At 39.1% G+C, this 16,975-nt stretch overlaps 2 protein-coding genes across 2 annotated transcripts in view; one reads left to right on the forward strand and one right to left on the reverse strand.

The window, feature by feature from the left end:
- The window catches only part of crb (cell polarity complex component crumbs), a 65,029-nt gene that overhangs the window by 17,965 nt on the left and 30,089 nt on the right, over positions 1-16,975 (reverse strand). Inside the window, exons 11-23 of the mRNA XM_089712052.1 lie at positions 16,360-16,431; positions 13,847-13,975; positions 11,390-11,493; positions 10,889-11,092; positions 10,277-10,418; positions 5,549-5,656; positions 5,233-5,355; positions 4,719-4,867; positions 4,153-4,348; positions 3,698-3,887; positions 1,660-1,839; positions 1,034-1,256; positions 359-601 (exon numbers count right to left, since the gene is read on the reverse strand). Of these exons, the coding sequence (XP_089568178.1) occupies positions 359-601; positions 1,034-1,256; positions 1,660-1,839; positions 3,698-3,887; positions 4,153-4,348; positions 4,719-4,867; positions 5,233-5,355; positions 5,549-5,656; positions 10,277-10,418; positions 10,889-11,092; positions 11,390-11,493; positions 13,847-13,975; positions 16,360-16,431 (2,063 nt within the window). The remainder of the gene's footprint in view (positions 1-358; positions 602-1,033; positions 1,257-1,659; positions 1,840-3,697; positions 3,888-4,152; positions 4,349-4,718; positions 4,868-5,232; positions 5,356-5,548; positions 5,657-10,276; positions 10,419-10,888; positions 11,093-11,389; positions 11,494-13,846; positions 13,976-16,359; positions 16,432-16,975) is intronic.
- On the forward strand, positions 6,134-9,188 carry LOC149489322 (nitric oxide-associated protein 1). The gene is made up of 3 exons (XM_089711921.1): positions 6,134-7,167; positions 7,593-7,710; positions 7,979-9,188. The coding sequence occupies exons 1-3, from the start codon at positions 6,308-6,310 to the stop codon at positions 9,158-9,160; spliced, it is 2,160 nt and encodes a 719-aa protein (XP_089568047.1). The 5' UTR covers positions 6,134-6,307; the 3' UTR covers positions 9,161-9,188.

Here is a 16,975-nt window from a genome sequence, read left to right on the forward strand (position 1 = left end):
TTCACTTGATAACCGGCGCATAGGAATGGTAAAAAAAACAGGATGCAACCGTGTTCATACGGCAGTCTAGTTTTGCGGGACCAGCTTTTCACTGAATCCTGCCAAACTGAACTGCCATGTGAACACAGCGTCCAGTTTAGCAGGATACCGTAAAAAGCCGATCCTGCAAAACTGGACTGCCGTGTGAAAGGGCTGTTAGTGTGCAATAAATAATATTTAATTCATTCATTGTTTTAGCTAAATTAATGTCCACAAAACTGATCTCTCATATTTTTTAATAAATAAACAGCCAAACCCAATTCTCTATTACACACCAACTTTTACCAAATCATTTATTCGTTATACTACAATTACCAACCTTCTGCCAATTACTATCATTCAAGCTGGACCCAATGAACACGCCTTCCCATTTATTCAATAGACTCGAGTGCAAGTTCAGTCTACCATTTGACAGCTCCAGGAAGAAGTAAGTAAGACCTCTGCCCATGGCGAGTAGACCGTTGCCCAGGGTCGTCTTGAACCGGAACGATATGTCGTAACCCTCCTCCCGGGATGTGTTGACTTCAACGTAGCTACTCTTTTCTAGCGACATTGTTGTTATCTGTGGAATAAGGAAGAGATTGGATATTGATTTTCCAGTTAATGTATTTTCTATATCTGGAAAAACGTTGTGGAAAAATTCACGTTTAATAGCCGATATAATATATTGTTCGTCATCAAAGAAATTGTTTTAATATGTATTGATTGATATCAAAAAAAGCCGTGCATCGAGCATCTTATTATTGATTGTCAATTTTATTAATATTAATCATAAATAATGAACGATTAATAACAATTTTCAGGTCGTAAACGAAGACAACTCAATGTATTATCTTTTTCTTGGATTACGCATGTGACGTTTGCACGTATTTGCGTGCGAGTGTGCGTGCGTATTTGCGTTCAAGTTTGCGTGTGTGTGTGTGTACGTGTTTGCGTGTGTGTGGGCGTGTGTATTTCCGCATGTATACGCGTGCCCATGTGTGTGTGCGGGCACCTTCTCGCAGGTGGTGCCGTAGAAGCCGGGCGCGCACGAGCAGTTGAAGCGGTGGTCGGTCTCGTGCGCCAGCCAGGGCAGGCAGGTGCCGCGGTGTGCGCAGGGCGCGCTGTCGCAGCCGCGCAGCTCCACGGTGCAGTTGCGCCCGCCCCAGCCCGCCGAGCACGCGCACTCGTACGACGCGTGCCGGTCGTAGCAGCGCCCGTGCCCGCACGGCGCGTACCTAGAGCAAAAACACCATTTTACAGGGTGAAACGTTATTATTAGGTAATCTGGTACGCAATAACAAAAATAGCCGAAATTGAGGAAATTTAAAACTACACCACGTCATCAAGTCACATGTAATTTACACTCTATACACAATGTTTTTGAAACAATAATATTATACCTAAATTTAACATACAAATACACGACTTTCAATATACAGATCATTCGTTTCAAATCCGGCTCGAAGGACCACCTTATATACGGGCCTTTATTACGTAAACTAAGATAATATCTGACTAGCATAGGAATATTTTTCGGTACAATATTGCCCAATCCCCCCTTGCATTCAAACAACCCATTCACACATACTACATAAATCGCCTAAAGACTTTAATCAAGAAAAATATATGTATACGCACCTCAAACACTCATTAATCTCGATCTCACAGTGCTCCCCCTCGTACCCGGGTGCGCAGTCGCAGCGGTACTTGCCAATCCCATCTATACACGTCCCGTGACCGCAAGGAGACGACACACACTCGTCGATGTTTGTTTCGCAACGCGCGCCCGTCGTACCCGTCACGCATACGCACTCGAAACTGTGGGATAATTTCATGTTTTAGTTTTATAGCCCTCAAATTCTTTATAAATGAGATAGTTTTAAAGATTAGAAAAAAATCGATCACGTAGTGTGATAATGTTAAGTTGAACAACATTATAAATGTGAAAGTATTCGTCTGTCTTTCATGTCGTCAAGTAGCGATGTTATGGTATTTAGGAGGCTTAAAAGTGGCAAAATTTTTTAAATTAGTATAAAATCCGAAAGAATTATAATACATATGTAAATTATAATAAGTAAATGTGGAAGAGTCTTAACGTCGTCAAACAGCGATTTCATGATGTTATGGAAGCTAAAAAGTGACACAGGCTACTTCTTATCGCAGTAAAACATCTCATTTCGATATGATGCACGTTTGCATCACTCCGAAATCTATAAATCCCAATAGCTATCGCTATATTGTTTGAGTGCGTGCGTTCTTACGTGCGTGTGTACTTGAGTCTGCGTGCGTGTGCATGCGTGTGCGTGCTTGTGAGTGCGTGCGTGTGCATGCGTGTGCGTGCTTGTGAGTGCGTGCGTGCCTGTGTGTGTGTATGCTTGTGTTCACGCATGAGTATGCATCGCTCACCCGCCGGCGCTCTCGATGTCGAAGGGCTGGTAGAAGGCGGGCGGCAGCAGCATGTGCGGCTGCGGGCCGACCTGCAGGGGCGGAGCGCCGGGCCCCCGGTACAGGCTCGCGTTGTGTGCTCACTCACCCGCCGGCGCTCTCGATGTCGAAGGGCTGGTAGAAGGCGGGCGGCAGCAGCATGTGCGGCTGCGGGCCGACCTGCAGGGGCGGAGCGCCGGGCCCCCGGTACAGGCTCGCGTTGTGTGCTCACTCACCCGCCGGCGCTCTCGATGTCGAAGGGCTGGTAGAAGGCGGGCGGCAGCAGCATGTGCGGCTGCGGGCCGACCTGCAGGGGCGGAGCGCCGGGCCCCCGGTACAGGCTCGCGTTGTGTGCTCACTCACCCGCCGGCGCTCTCGATGTCGAAGGGCTGGTAGAAGGCGGGCGGCAGCAGCATGTGCGGCTGCGGGCCGACCTGCAGGGGCGGAGCGCCGGGCCCCCGGTACAGGCTCGCGTTGTGTGCTCACTCACCCGCCGGCGCTCTCGATGTCGAAGGGCTGGTAGAAGGCGGGCGGCAGCAGCATGTGCGGCTGCGGGCCGACCTGCAGGGGCGGAGCGCCGGGCCCCCGGTACAGGCTCGCGTTGTGTGCTCACTCACCCGCCGGCGCTCTCGATGTCGAAGGGCTGGTAGAAGGCGGGCGGCAGCAGCATGTGCGGCTGCGGGCCGACCTGCAGGGGCGGAGCGCCGGGCCCCCGGTACAGGCTCGCGTTGTGTGCTCACTCACCCGCCGGCGCTCTCGATGTCGAAGGGCTGGTAGAAGGCGGGCGGCAGCAGCATGTGCGGCTGCGGGCCGACCTGCAGGGGCGGAGCGCCGGGCCCCCGGTACAGGCTCGCGTTGTGTGCTCACTCACCCGCCGGCGCTCTCGATGTCGAAGGGCTGGTAGAAGGCGGGCGGCAGCAGCATGTGCGGCTGCGGGCCGACCTGCAGGGGCGGAGCGCCGGGCCCCCGGTACAGGCTCGCGTTGTGTGCTCACTCACCCGCCGGCGCTCTCGATGTCGAAGGGCTGGTAGAAGGCGGGCGGCAGCAGCATGTGCGGCTGCGGGCCGACCTGCAGGGGCGGAGCGCCGGGCCCCCGGTACAGGCTCGCGTTGTGTGCTCACTCACCCGCCGGCGCTCTCGATGTCGAAGGGCTGGTAGAAGGCGGGCGGCAGCAGCATGTGCGGCTGCGGGCCGACCTGCAGGGGCGGAGCGCCGGGCCCCCGGTACAGGCTCGCGTTGTGTGCTCACTCACCCGCCGGCGCTCTCGATGTCGAAGGGCTGGTAGAAGGCGGGCGGCAGCAGCATGTGCGGCTGCGGGCCGACCTGCAGGGGCGGAGCGCCGGGCCCCCGGTACAGGCTCGCGTTGCTGCGCTCGAGGCACACGCCCTCGTGCTTGCACGGCGCGCTCTCGCACTCCAAGATGTCGATCTCGCAGTTCTTGCCTGGATAGCGTAACAATCAATTAACAACTAAAAACTAACTAACTATTGTTCGAAAAATTCACATTTATAGATCTGGCTATCGCATGAATAAAAGGGGAGGGGGGGTATAACCCCCCCATAATTAAACAACAATTAAAAAGCATATTTATTATGAAGCATGGCATATAAGCATGGCCTCGCACGCGGGCCCGCTGTACCCCGTGCCCGTGCAGTTGCACGTGAAGCTGTTCAGTGGGCCCTGCAGGGTGTGTGCGGGTCACTTTACCTGTGAACCCCTGGTGACACACGCAGTGGTAGTCGTTCAGCTCGTCGATACACGTGGCGGCGTTGCGGCACGGCTGCGGCGCGCACTCGTCGATGTTGGCCTCGCACGCGGGCCCGCTGTACCCCGTGCCCGTGCAGTTGCACGTGAAGCTGTTCAGCAAGTCCTCGCAGCGCCCCCCGTGCTGGCACGGCTCCGACTGCAAGTTATTATTTCATTTAATAGTGGAAAAAAAGGGAAAAAATTGAAAAAAATCCGTCAGCGTGATTTGAATACCTAAATAAGGGAAAAAATGATAAATAGCGTCGGCTTATAGTGTCGAGGGATCGAGGATCCGTATGTTCCAAAAATTTAGCAATATTTTTCCTAAATATAGGAAGAAAATCAATAAAACTGAAATAAAAATCAAAATTTTCAATCCCACTTCTGATGTCCCATGTTCATATTCAAAAACCCTAAATTCCTGAACCACTTTTGCTATTTCATTCACGTACAACCCAAAATTTCTCAATCCCAATATCACATTTTCTTTACCATAAAAAAAACATTTTTAAAAACTAGTGACGTACCTCACAATCATCGATATCGACTTCACAGCGCGGTCCAGTGAGGCCCTCTTGGCAAAGACAGGAGAAGCTGGCAATACCGTCTACACACGTGGAGCCAACGGCGCAAGGGTTCGCAGCGCATTCGTTTATGTTCACCGAGCAATCCTTGCCTAAAATTACGAAAATGCTTATAAATGATAAGTACAAGATAGCAGGATCAGTTTAAAAAAATATGCAATAGAAGAAAAAATTGGGAAAACCAGAGATCAGTATTTTTTAATAAAAAAACTAATTATATTTATAGGAAAGCGCCATCCATTCTCAACCTAATTATGACAAAAACGTATTTCGTCAGTATTAATTGTGATGGCGCTAGATAATCTATATAAAGCAAGCAAAAAATATTTTTTAAACTTTACGACATCACCTAACTGAGGAAAACAATTAAAAATAGATGTTAACATTCACATAAAGTAACTACTCTAAAATTTAAGATAACCACTATAATCATGAACAATTATTACACTGTGCCGACCTTCGAAACCCTCCACGCACGTACACTCGTAGTTGTTCTCCAAGTTCTGACATGTCCCGCCATTTTTGCACGGCGACGAAAGGCACTCGTCTATATCTTGCTCGCAACCGTCGCCCGTGTAGCCTATTATAATAAAAAAAAATCAAAATTAAAAAATCGGGCAACCCATGTCATGTTCGTAGTAGGTAGTCGGCCAAATAATAGCATTTTTTGTGATAGATATAAAATAAATAAAGTACCTAGATCAAAATAAATAATTTAAGGTCTCGAACAAAATTATTAAAAAAATTTTAATCAAAAAAGCATCTTATAGTACCTGGTTTGCAGTAGCACTGGTAGGATCCCGGGATATTGACACACACTCCGTGATTACAAATCTTGGGCATCAACGCACACTCGTCTATATCTATTTCACAATATCGACCTAAAACAAAAATAAAAAAGGAATTTAAAACACGCATTTAAAAATGTGATTTAAAAAGAAAATAAAATCAACCTTTAAAACGTAATAATAAGAACAACAATATGAAAAGCCAACGCATTTGTATAACAATAAAAACAAAAAAGTATTATTTAAATGAAAATTGCATCTAAACTAAAGAAGTCATATCAATTTACATTAAACAGTTTACACAAGTGATTTAAACCTCGACGTGGACAGGTGAATCATACGCGAGACGACCGCAAGATATATTCAGTTGCGTGACGCATTTATGTTTATATTACGTAATTAAATGTGTTATAATTAATAACAAATCAAATATTTTAATTATTTGTTTAGTTTAATTAGCTAATATATTCAAATCGATATGGTAATTATTTATCAGTGTTAGTATTTGGTACAACACTACGGAACGTCAAAATGAAATGACATACGTCAGTACTAAATGACAAATGTCATATTGACACATCAAATGTACAAACTTTCATGTTCAGCCTACAATTTGATAATCATGTTGATCTTTTAGTTGAATTAATTAATCAAATATATAGTATGAATTTCAGTGTATACAATTTAAAATTAGTGCCGCTATAAAGAGAAACAAGAACAAATGTGCCGCACTAAAGACTCAATATGATGTACTTATCGCGAAACGTTTTAAGGTTATGTCGTAAACAAAATACAATTTATGTGAATTTCAATCACACGTATCCCGCAAGTGAGGCGAAAAGTAATGAAAAAAGTGGAAACAATAAAAGATTTAAAGTATTATTAGACGAAAATAAGAATAAAATAGTTTTCAACTCGTATTTAGACCACGAAAAGTTAGAGTTAAGTTACTTTCGATATCATTTAAAAACGATCACAAGAGCTAAGAAAAATCAAAGAAAACATTTTGAGGAGAAAAGTTTACCACCATTACCAGTATCATTGAAATATTATGTCGATAATAATAGACTGTTAAAAGAAAAATCGATTGAAGATAGCGATGACACAACTAAAAGTTCCGTGTTTCAATTGCCGTACGCTACATCGACGCCCATAGACATTTGTGATGAAAATGAAACCTTAGCCGATAAGAAAGTCGTAAATGTGCCTGAAAAAGAATTTGAAAATACGCAAAGCATCGAAACCGAAGAATATGACCGCTCAAATATGAGCAAATGGATGACAAACTACGAACATTTTGATGACACAAAATTAGCGGAGGACGAGGATGAGGAAGAAATTGATAACAAATGGACAGAACAATACGGAACTCCAGATCCCACGAGTGGTATAAGTAATGTGCCATGTGGAGGCTGTGGTGCGCTACTACATTGCAGTGATCCTGGTATCCCCGGTTATTTACCAAGCGAGATATATAAAAGTTGTAGCAATGAAGCACTGAAGACTACTGAATGCCAGCGATGTCATTTTCTCAAGGAATACAATATTGCGTTGGACGTCACTGTGCAAGCAGAGGAATATGAAAGATTACTACAATCTATCAGGTATTGATCTATTCAATGAAATCTTTAGCATTGTTAATTTCCTTAATTAAAAGTTGCGTGTTGTTTTAAGCTCGCTGTTCATGGACAACATTTGTTTAACAACAAATTTGAATCAATTGCTTGTAACACTGCATGTTGTAGATATTATGCATGTTGAAATATTCTGGCCAGAGAAACATTTAAATAAAGTTTGTAGTAATATTGTGACTGCTCGTAGAATGGTGTTATACTACTTTTTGACCCTTTTTTTATAATATCAGTTATGATAAAAAAATAGTCAATGCATTTAACTAGTAATAACTAATAAGCTACATATAATTTTTCCTGTTTTGCTGAATTCTAGTTGTGTTGATTTTTTGCTGAAATATAGATTTTAATTCATTTTCTTTTCAATAGTGATTATAATATAATTCTGTTTTTTCTAGGTATGTGAAGTCACTGGTAGTTCTCATGGTGGATTTACTTGACTTCCCATGTTCCATTTGGCCGGGTATTGTTGATGTTATAGGCAAGGAGAGACCCATTTTCCTCGTGGCTAATAAGGTAATGTTTTACTTTTTTATCTAGATAACTGGTGAACTTTTTCTTCTCATCATCTCTTATTCTTTTGATAATGTTTTAATTATTAGATGGTAAAAAATTGTATTTTATTGAGGCTAACGAAAATATGTATTTTTATTTTTTACGTGACAAAATTCATAACGATGATTATAAAGATTATTGATAGATGTTTTTGAGAATGAGTATTATGTAGTAATTTTACATTGAAAGTAAATACACTACATATTTTATGGTTCTTCTTTATTTCCAGGTTGACTTACTTCCTGGTGACAGTGTTGGCTATTTGAAAAGAATCAAAGAATCCCTAATGGCAGAAGTTAAAAAGACGAAACTGGGCGAAGGCAACATAAAATATGTAGGACTGATCTCAGCTAAAACTGGATATGGTGTAGAGGACTTAATTTCGGCTATGTTTAAAACGTGGCTATACAAAGGAGATGTTTTTCTTGTTGGTTGTACTAATGTTGGAAAGAGCTCACTGTTCAATGCACTATTACAGTCAGATTATTGCAAAGTACATGCAGTTGATATTGTCAAAAGAGCAACTGTAAGCCGATGGCCAGGAACTACTCTTAATTTACTCAAATTCCCCATAAACAGACCATCTGCATGGAAATTACAACAACGTAGGCAAAGATTACAATCTGACGCACATTTATTAAAAGTCGAGAAGGAAATAAGAAATGCCCAAGTTCAAGGCAAGAAATTTACGGAAACACCATCATTGATTGGACATATTGGCCGGACCTTTGCAGATTATGAGTTGTTACAAGACAATATTCTGGAAAAACGTCAACCTGTAAAGGTTTTGGATGATAAACATGAACTTTTCGTAAAAAGCAAATGGTTGTATGACACGCCGGGTGTGATACATCCGGATCAGGTTTTACCACTGCTGAGTACTGAAGAATTATTACTAACAGTGCCAAAGAAACTGATCAGACCTCAAACATATTACTTGAAGAAAGGGTATACATTCTTTATCGGAGGTTTAGCGCGTGTCGATCTTGTGGACTGTTTAGCGCCTTGTCGATTTACGATATTCTGCTCCGAATGCTTACCTATAACCGTGGTAAAAACAGACGATGCTGATGACATATATGAAAAATTTGTTGGCACAGAGTTGTTCGCGGTTCCGACTGGTGATATGGAAAGACTGAAAAAGTGGCCTGGACTGAAGAGTGGTAGTGTGTTGGAGTTTACTGGTGAGGGGCCGAAGTTATGTTGCGGGGACATTGTTTTGTCGTCGATCGCGTGGGTGGCGGTGACAGCTAAACCGGATACAATCTGTGAGATTGTAGCATGGACTCCAGAAGGCAGGGGCATTCATAAACGATACCCGTCAGTGTTACCACACTCTGTTAACTTGAGAGGGAAGCGGGTAATAGACACACCGGCGTATAAAGTAGGCAAAGTGTTTGTAGAAGAATAATGTATTGAATATTAAATGTGTAAGTTTATTTGTTTTCTTTTATTTACCTATTATTGTTCAAATGCTATGCTTAAATCAATTAACTCGTCTTGAATTTATACGCGAAAAATATATAAAACGCGAAAAATACAATCAAAGTATTAACAAGTTAAATTAAAATGATAACATATTTGTCTAATTGTCTAAGTCCCAAGACATAACTTACCTTTTCCGGCATGTAAAATATTTTGACCATTTCGGACTGTACATAGAAAAATAATGTGAAGTTTGTAAATTTTATGAAGTTGAACTATCTAGTTGTGAGTGTATGTGTGTGCGAACATATAACCTATTTATACTCTGTCCATTATATTATTTGCTTTTTGACAGCTTCACGCCTATGAAGGATTGTATTGTCTATGTTAAAATTCATACAAATAATTATTGTACTTCATGGACAGGCACCGCCCACTTAGTGATGTCTACACAGAATTATTCAATGACGGGTCGATAGATTATAATAATCGATAGAAATACTCTGTAAAATATATCCGATACAGAAAAACTCTTCTATTATGTTATATAATTTAAACATAAAGACAACCAAATTGTAAGATAGAAAATAGACTAGACCAATAAATAATAAAACATTAGTTTACTTTAGTTTTAACATAAAATGCATAGACATGTGGTCTTATTATTACATATCTTATTACGTTTACGTTGTAATTATTATTTACGTACCTGATTCGATTTATGATAATATTTTGAATTTATAATTGAAATGGTATCACAATCGATAATATTTTGGACATCACTTCTGGTATCACCCATCGAGCTGTCAAAAAGCAATTCTTAAAGTATAACCAAACATATAAACTATAATTAGTAGTACGATCACACCATCAATCTATCCGTAAATACGTGTACTGTAGTTCGTGAATGTATTGTGTGTATGTATAAACGTATAAACGCACACACACATAGACTACAGGCTATGTGTGTGTGCGTTTATACGTCTGTGAGTGATTGAATGTGCTTTGTGTGGATGTATATTTGCTATGTGTGTGATTGTATGTGTATGTTTGTGTCCATTTATATGTCTATCTCTATATATGTCTGCATGTGTGCACTCACCCGTGTGGCCCGGCTGGCACTGGCAGCGCGCACTGCCCCCGTCTAACACGAGGCAGGTGCCGTTGTGACAAGGGGATGAGGCACACGCAGACTCCGCCCCCGCGGCCACGCAGCGCCATGCACCGTTCTGTTCTACGCACTCCTGCGCAAACCGTACACATTATACTTTATACATAGTAAGCATACATATTTAGTAAATTCTTGATTATCTTGGCAATTGAATTCCATCGATATAATAATGCTTTTTACATATTATTATTACAACAATTATTATTTTTAAAAAGACGCGAACAATATATGATTTCCATCTGATCTAAAATCATAGGTATAGTGGTGAGACACCTATTTTTAACATGCTTTTATTAGTTTCACTTGTATGTTTGTACTTTGTATGTAACCGACTTATTAAGACTGGATTTTGACCCATTTTAAACAAATAGATATAATTCAAACTATTTACACACCAAGAATCGGTGAAAAAAGTTTCATGATCACATTAAGAACGTAGAAAAAAATTTAAAGGTCACGTCATGGAGTAAGGCGACGATTTTGGTATCTTTGAATCTTGCCACGTGTGCTCGGCACACACGCTCTTTTTGTTTGTGTACCAACCTGTCGGAGCGGGCAGGGCTGCGCACGACAATCCAGCACCACCTCACAGGCCGCGCCGCCGAACCCCGCGCGGCACTCACACCCGTCCGCACGACACGAGCCGCCGTTCGCGCAGCGCGAGCACGCTTCGCCCGCGGTCTGTTCGCTCGCTTCGCAGCGCGGACCGGACCAGCCCGGCTCGCACTCGCAGCGGTAGCCGGTTGGCTGGTAGGATAGATTATAATTATTAATTATTATTATTAATGACCTTATTAGGAAAAACATTATTAACATATGGATGAAATGAAGTTGAAAAAAAAAGGTAAACAATCTAGATACGAAATTTAAACCCACAACATTTGTATTAAGTTAACATTGCGGTTTTTTTCTTCTATTTCCTGGCAAATTTTCAATAGCAAGATTCATTATCTGTTTTATAATCCCTTAATAAAAAACATTCTAGTCTATTTTTACAAAATTATAAGTATCTTCATAACAGATTCATTAAAAAATGATACTCACAGTATCGCGACAGGCAGTTGCGTGCACGCACGGGTTGGAGGCGCAGCGCTCCGCCTTTAGCTCGGACAGGGCTTTGCCCGCGGGGCCCACTTCGCAATATGTACCTAATTTAATTTATTTAATAATGTACAAATATTGTAAAATTATTCAGTCAAATGTAATCAAAATTCATCTCCCTTGATTAAAAAAATTACATTAAAGTATAGTAATGTGCGTAAATAGTTTTTTGAAACACACACTGTTAAAGAATTTTGAAAAACTGATAAATTATTTATAGTCATAAAATAAAACGATTTAAAACTTCTTAAATGCAACTTTGTTATATCTGAGAAATTCAGAATTAAAATAGACTATTATTTCTACAATAATCTATCAGATCACATCTATTTACTACCTACCACAGATACTAAAATCATTTCTCTAACGTTAAAAAACCCAACAGTAAGAACTTTATACCATAAAAAAAAATCATGCTAAACATTTATAAAAAAAACCTATTTAAATTCAATACAATATCCAATATGAAGGATTTTTTTACTTTATAGTCCTTTCCACCTAAGATGATTTCTGTGACACATCGATTTTTGACACGTGTAGAGATGTCGGTTACTGAAATCGTATCAATTGTTTCCGATAATCGATAATATTCTATATGGAAATGAAATCGATTTGAATAAAGTACCAAAATTAGTTTTTTCGGCATTTCGCCAACAATTAACTAAGGAAGCTTAGCAAACAACAGCAACAAAAAGTCAACAATAACAATTAGTTAAAATAACAGAATACCACGTAAAGTATCAATATAAAAATGCAACTTGTATACAAGGCTGACGTACTCGTACAGACGATTGACTCGATTGACAAACGATCACAAGATGGGCGCCGATTATATGATTTTCCAACTCTATGATTTTTCAACGATCCATTTCATGTACACGAATTGCTTAGGTATTATATTTTTGTGTTATTTTATTTTATTTTTCATTATATTAAACTAAACAATACTGTTTTTGATTTATAAGCTTAAGATGTTTCATTTTTATATTTTTGGTAATAATGCCGCCATAAAATAAAAATATTATGCACTAAAATTATTTTGGCTTTTTAAACATAAATACGTAATTCGGAACACGATGAAGTGTCACAGGAATCATCCTAAATGAAAAGGACTATAGTTCATGCTAATAAAAAACACACATTTAGTAGGTATCTATCATTATTCTTGTAGGGTTCATAACTATTTGGATAATGTTTAAAAATCACATGCTTTAGTTAATCTATTGTCAAAAATATCTTTACTTTCAAATTCACATGCGGTTTCCACATAACTAATTTATATTTAACAAAACCATTACTATTTTTAATTTAATTTATTTCTAACTCCTTAATTCTAAACACAACACTTAACGCATTATCTTCTTAATAAAAAACACTATAAAAAAACTCAAAACGAAACCAAACAAAAGCGAACCAATAACATGATGGAATATGAAAAGGATAGAACATCTAATGGGCCCTCTTCACAAAGGGCAGCGTTGGGCAAATAAAGCCAATCACGATAGGACCTAAATATTTATGATCGGCCGTCATTGTAATGTTTATTCATAATCGCCTTAAGGGTACTTTTCCACCAAATATGTTCGAGGATACGTAGTAAGGGATGTGTTTGTAAAGAACCAATAGTATCGCTTCAAACACTAAATGAAACTACATGATTGGTTCTTTACACATCCCTCGCTACGCATCTCCGCACATCTCTAGTGGAAAAGCAGCCTAATGGCGGCAAACATCGACGATCATTTGTTGGGCCAACGTTGCCCATTGTGGAGATGGCCCATATCAAATAACCAATGACAATGAGACAGTAAAAGCTTCGAACAGACTCCACGACACCGAACATTCCAGAACGTTTCGAAACACGCAGTACCTTAATCCTAAATTGTTGCTCTTGAAAATAAAAATGGCTGAAAGGTGCTATTATATAAGATGCGCGCCGCTCGGCTGCACTGTGTGGATTAAATAAGTAAATTATACTCAATTATACATTATACATAAATACGTGATAATTATATTGAATATTGATATAAATATTTTGAACTGCATTTTTTAAGTGTGCTTTGTGTTATAACTAGCTTACACTTACAAAATATAGTATAAAGCAAATCAAACTACGATAAGTACCAATTTTAGGGTATACCAAAACCTGTTTAATGTTAGAAATTAATCACTTCAGTCTCATCCAATGACTGTCCATTAATCTTAATGTTACTTTGAGTTCCTACTACTTACATTATAATATTAAAATAAATATATTTGACGAATAAAATCCAGTTTTATTGATACCGATTCGAATACCTCATTACATATAAGTCATAACATAAAAGCAATTAAAATTTTATCATAATTTTAAACCAAACATTATTGATAATATATATTATTACATTTTTACATATTTACCTCTATAGGGCGGTGTGCATGTACAATTAAACCCGTCGTTCGTACGAGTGCAGGTGCCGCCATTTTGGCACACGCCCGACTCGCACACGTTGTCTAGTGCACTGCAGTTTGGTGATACTCCCGGGGCACCTGTTTTGAGAATTAATTATTTATTTATTTAGATAATTATTTATTTTTTATTTAGAGGCGAATAAATAGGCATTTTCTAGGTAGACATGATTTACCACCATAGACCGCGTCACCGCTTTCCATCAGGTGGGACTGTGGTCAAATGTCTACTTATCCTAATGTAAAAAAAAAAAAAAAAAAAAAAAAATATTACGTCTGCGTATATAGGTATATTAAGAAGAGCTGGAACGTCAACACATTTACACATTGCACATGTTAGGCCGGGAGATACTGACACAAAATTTCGGGCCATTTGTAACAGGATGGCGGTCTAGAGGGGTCTTAGTACGCAATGACAAAAAGAAGAATGATGGTCAGAACGCTGGTACCGGCGGACTAGTCGCGTGGGCGTTAGTCACACTCGTCGGATAAATAGCGAAAGTCCAACGATTTGTAACACAAAAATTTTAGAATTTACCGATAGCCCTTAAAAAAGATGTAGGCGGTAGTGTCATGCCATACAGTTACGATGTGACTTACAGTCCGCCATACCGACGTGAATGCGTTGATTTAAAAAAAACAATTCAACCATTTGTACCGGGCTCACTTTTGCACAGGTAACCATCGTCGTGCAGCCATTTACTAAAATCGCCATGCCATACTTTTCGGACGATTCCAAATGGTCACCATACCGCGGAAAAGTAGCGGAAAGCGCGGAAAGCGAAGATTTGTAAATCGTTTGACTTTCGCTATTTATCCGACGAGTTCGACTAACGCCCACGCGACTAGTCCGCCGGTACCAGCGCGGCGTTCTGAGTTCTGACCATCATTTTTCTTTTAGTCATTGCGTAATAGGACCTCTGTAGAACCGCCATTCTGTTACAAATGACCCGAAATTTTGTGTCAGTATCTCCCGGCCTATGTATATGTCATTTTTTGCAATTGTTTATAAATACAGGGTGATGTAATTGGTGTAGTACGAATATCTAAAAATCTATGAAGAATTTTGTGATACAGTAAATGGAAGAATTATAGACTATTTTACAGTATTTAATAAAATCATTTAATTTTTTGTTCATTTTCATTAGAAATGTCAATTTTTCTCACCAAGGTGGAAATTTGGATGATAAGGATCTTGTTAGAGAAATATAAATTTTGACTAAAATCGGCATTTTTTTTTTCAAAAATCAAATAACTAATTAATAATCAGAGTTATCACATTATTAAAAAAAATAAGCCAAACTATACACAATTTTTACCTACTTGATGCAATCCTCAAAGATCATGGACATAGTGTATTGCGCCTTCCACCATACCATCCAGAACTCAACCCAATAGAGTTACTATGGGGCATAATTAAAGGGAAAGTAGCATCACAAAATGTGAACTTTAACTTGAAAACTGTGTAAGAATTATTTAGAAAGGAAGCAAATGCTATTAGTCTGGATATGTTTAGTGACGTTTGGAGAAAGACGCGAGAACATGAGGAAAAATATATTCAATTAGAACCAAAAGTAGATAATTACACTGACTCATTTATAATAACATTAAGAAATTCCGACAACGAAACATCGAGTTCTTCGAGCGATGAAAGTTACAGTGAAGTAGAAGATTACGATTAGATATGATTAAATAGATTCTTCTTCTTCTCTATAGATACTGCTTTCTGAATTGGTGGTAAATGTTAAACTGTTATGACGATTCAAAAGTGCTTCTAGAAGAAGTCTAATTGTATAAATGTTTGAGTTTGAGTTTAAAACCAATAGTGTGAAAATTATACAATAAACATGTAACATATATATTAATTGTTAGCGCGTATTGGTAGGTATTACGTACTTATTACAAATATAATATTTCTTAGATATCTTTACTCGACCAAAGTCAGGAATTTAATTATTATTTGATAATTGAATGATTATTAATACTTTTATCCAATTGATTATTATTAGAATAAATAATTAACTTCATCAATTGATTTACTTTTAAATTATAATTTTACAGGTAAATTATGAGAGCTTTCATATAAGTAATTATATTTGCATATACATATCTACAACGCACCCATTTTACAATTCAAGTCTAAAATGAAACTAGAGTCGCATTTATTTTTGAACATACTGTAAGTGAAATTGCATAAGTGTGAGTACTGTGAACATGCCAGCTTTCCCTAATTGACCGATAGATGCGTATAGATTTACTTTCTTGATACGAAAAAATTGACTTTTTTATTTTGCTTCAAATAAAATGAGATTCTAAATTTGTTTTTTTTTGGGGTTATTTCCACAGACCAGCTTAGGTAAATCGATTTTTCAGTAAAAAAAATGTTGGCATATATATTATTTTCTATAAAATATGAGTTTCAAAATATACTGGGCAACAACTTAATCAAAATGTACATGACTTACCGAAATATCCAACATCGCACACGCACAGCACTTGCTTTGTGACGACCACGCCGGCAACCATGCCGGTCACACCTACAATAAAAAATATTAGTTAGTGACATATCCTATTATCCTATTATAATATTATAAATGTGAAAGTTTGTATGGATGTATGGATGTTTGTTACTCTTTCACGCAAAAACTACTGAACCGATTACAATGAATTTTAGCACACATATAGAGGGTAACTTGGATTAACACATAGGATAGGTTTTATCCCGGAAATCCCACGGGAACGGGAACTATGCGGGTTTATCTTTGAAAATGCGGGCGAAGCCGCGGGCGGAAAGCTAGTATATAATATTGATAGACATTATACTACACAATTACACATGTAAATCTGGTTGTTTTTTTTTAAGGTTTTATAGAAAAAGCGGTTAAAAAAACTTGATATTTTTGTGTGACAAAAATTTTAATTTCATTTGATATTTAATTAAGTATTACATTTTTTTATGGTTAAATATAAATCTCAAATTTACGGAAGTACCTTGTTTGTGCGAGCCCACGTGCGCACACGCAGTTGAGTTATGCGTTCTTATCTGTAGGCGTATGCGCCGGGTGCGATGCGGGGAGTGGG

The sequence above is a fragment of the Colias philodice genome, chromosome 3 (genome assembly GCF_061535455.1).
Source record: "Colias philodice isolate Cphi_HAF_F1 chromosome 3, ilColPhil1 Martin Lab GWU primary, whole genome shotgun sequence".
In the NCBI taxonomy this organism is placed as follows: Eukaryota; Metazoa; Arthropoda; class Insecta; order Lepidoptera; family Pieridae; genus Colias; species Colias philodice.

Coding starts and splice junctions, on each gene's coding strand:
- LOC149489322 (XM_089711921.1), top strand. CDS start 6,308: ATGATGTACTTATCGCGAAACGTTTTAAGGTTATGTCGTAAACAAAAT. Junction 7,168..7,592: donor AGATTACTACAATCTATCAG/GTATTGATCTAT, acceptor TGTTTTTTCTAG/GTATGTGAAGTCACTGGTAG. Junction 7,711..7,978: donor TTTTCCTCGTGGCTAATAAG/GTAATGTTTTAC, acceptor CTTTATTTCCAG/GTTGACTTACTTCCTGGTGA.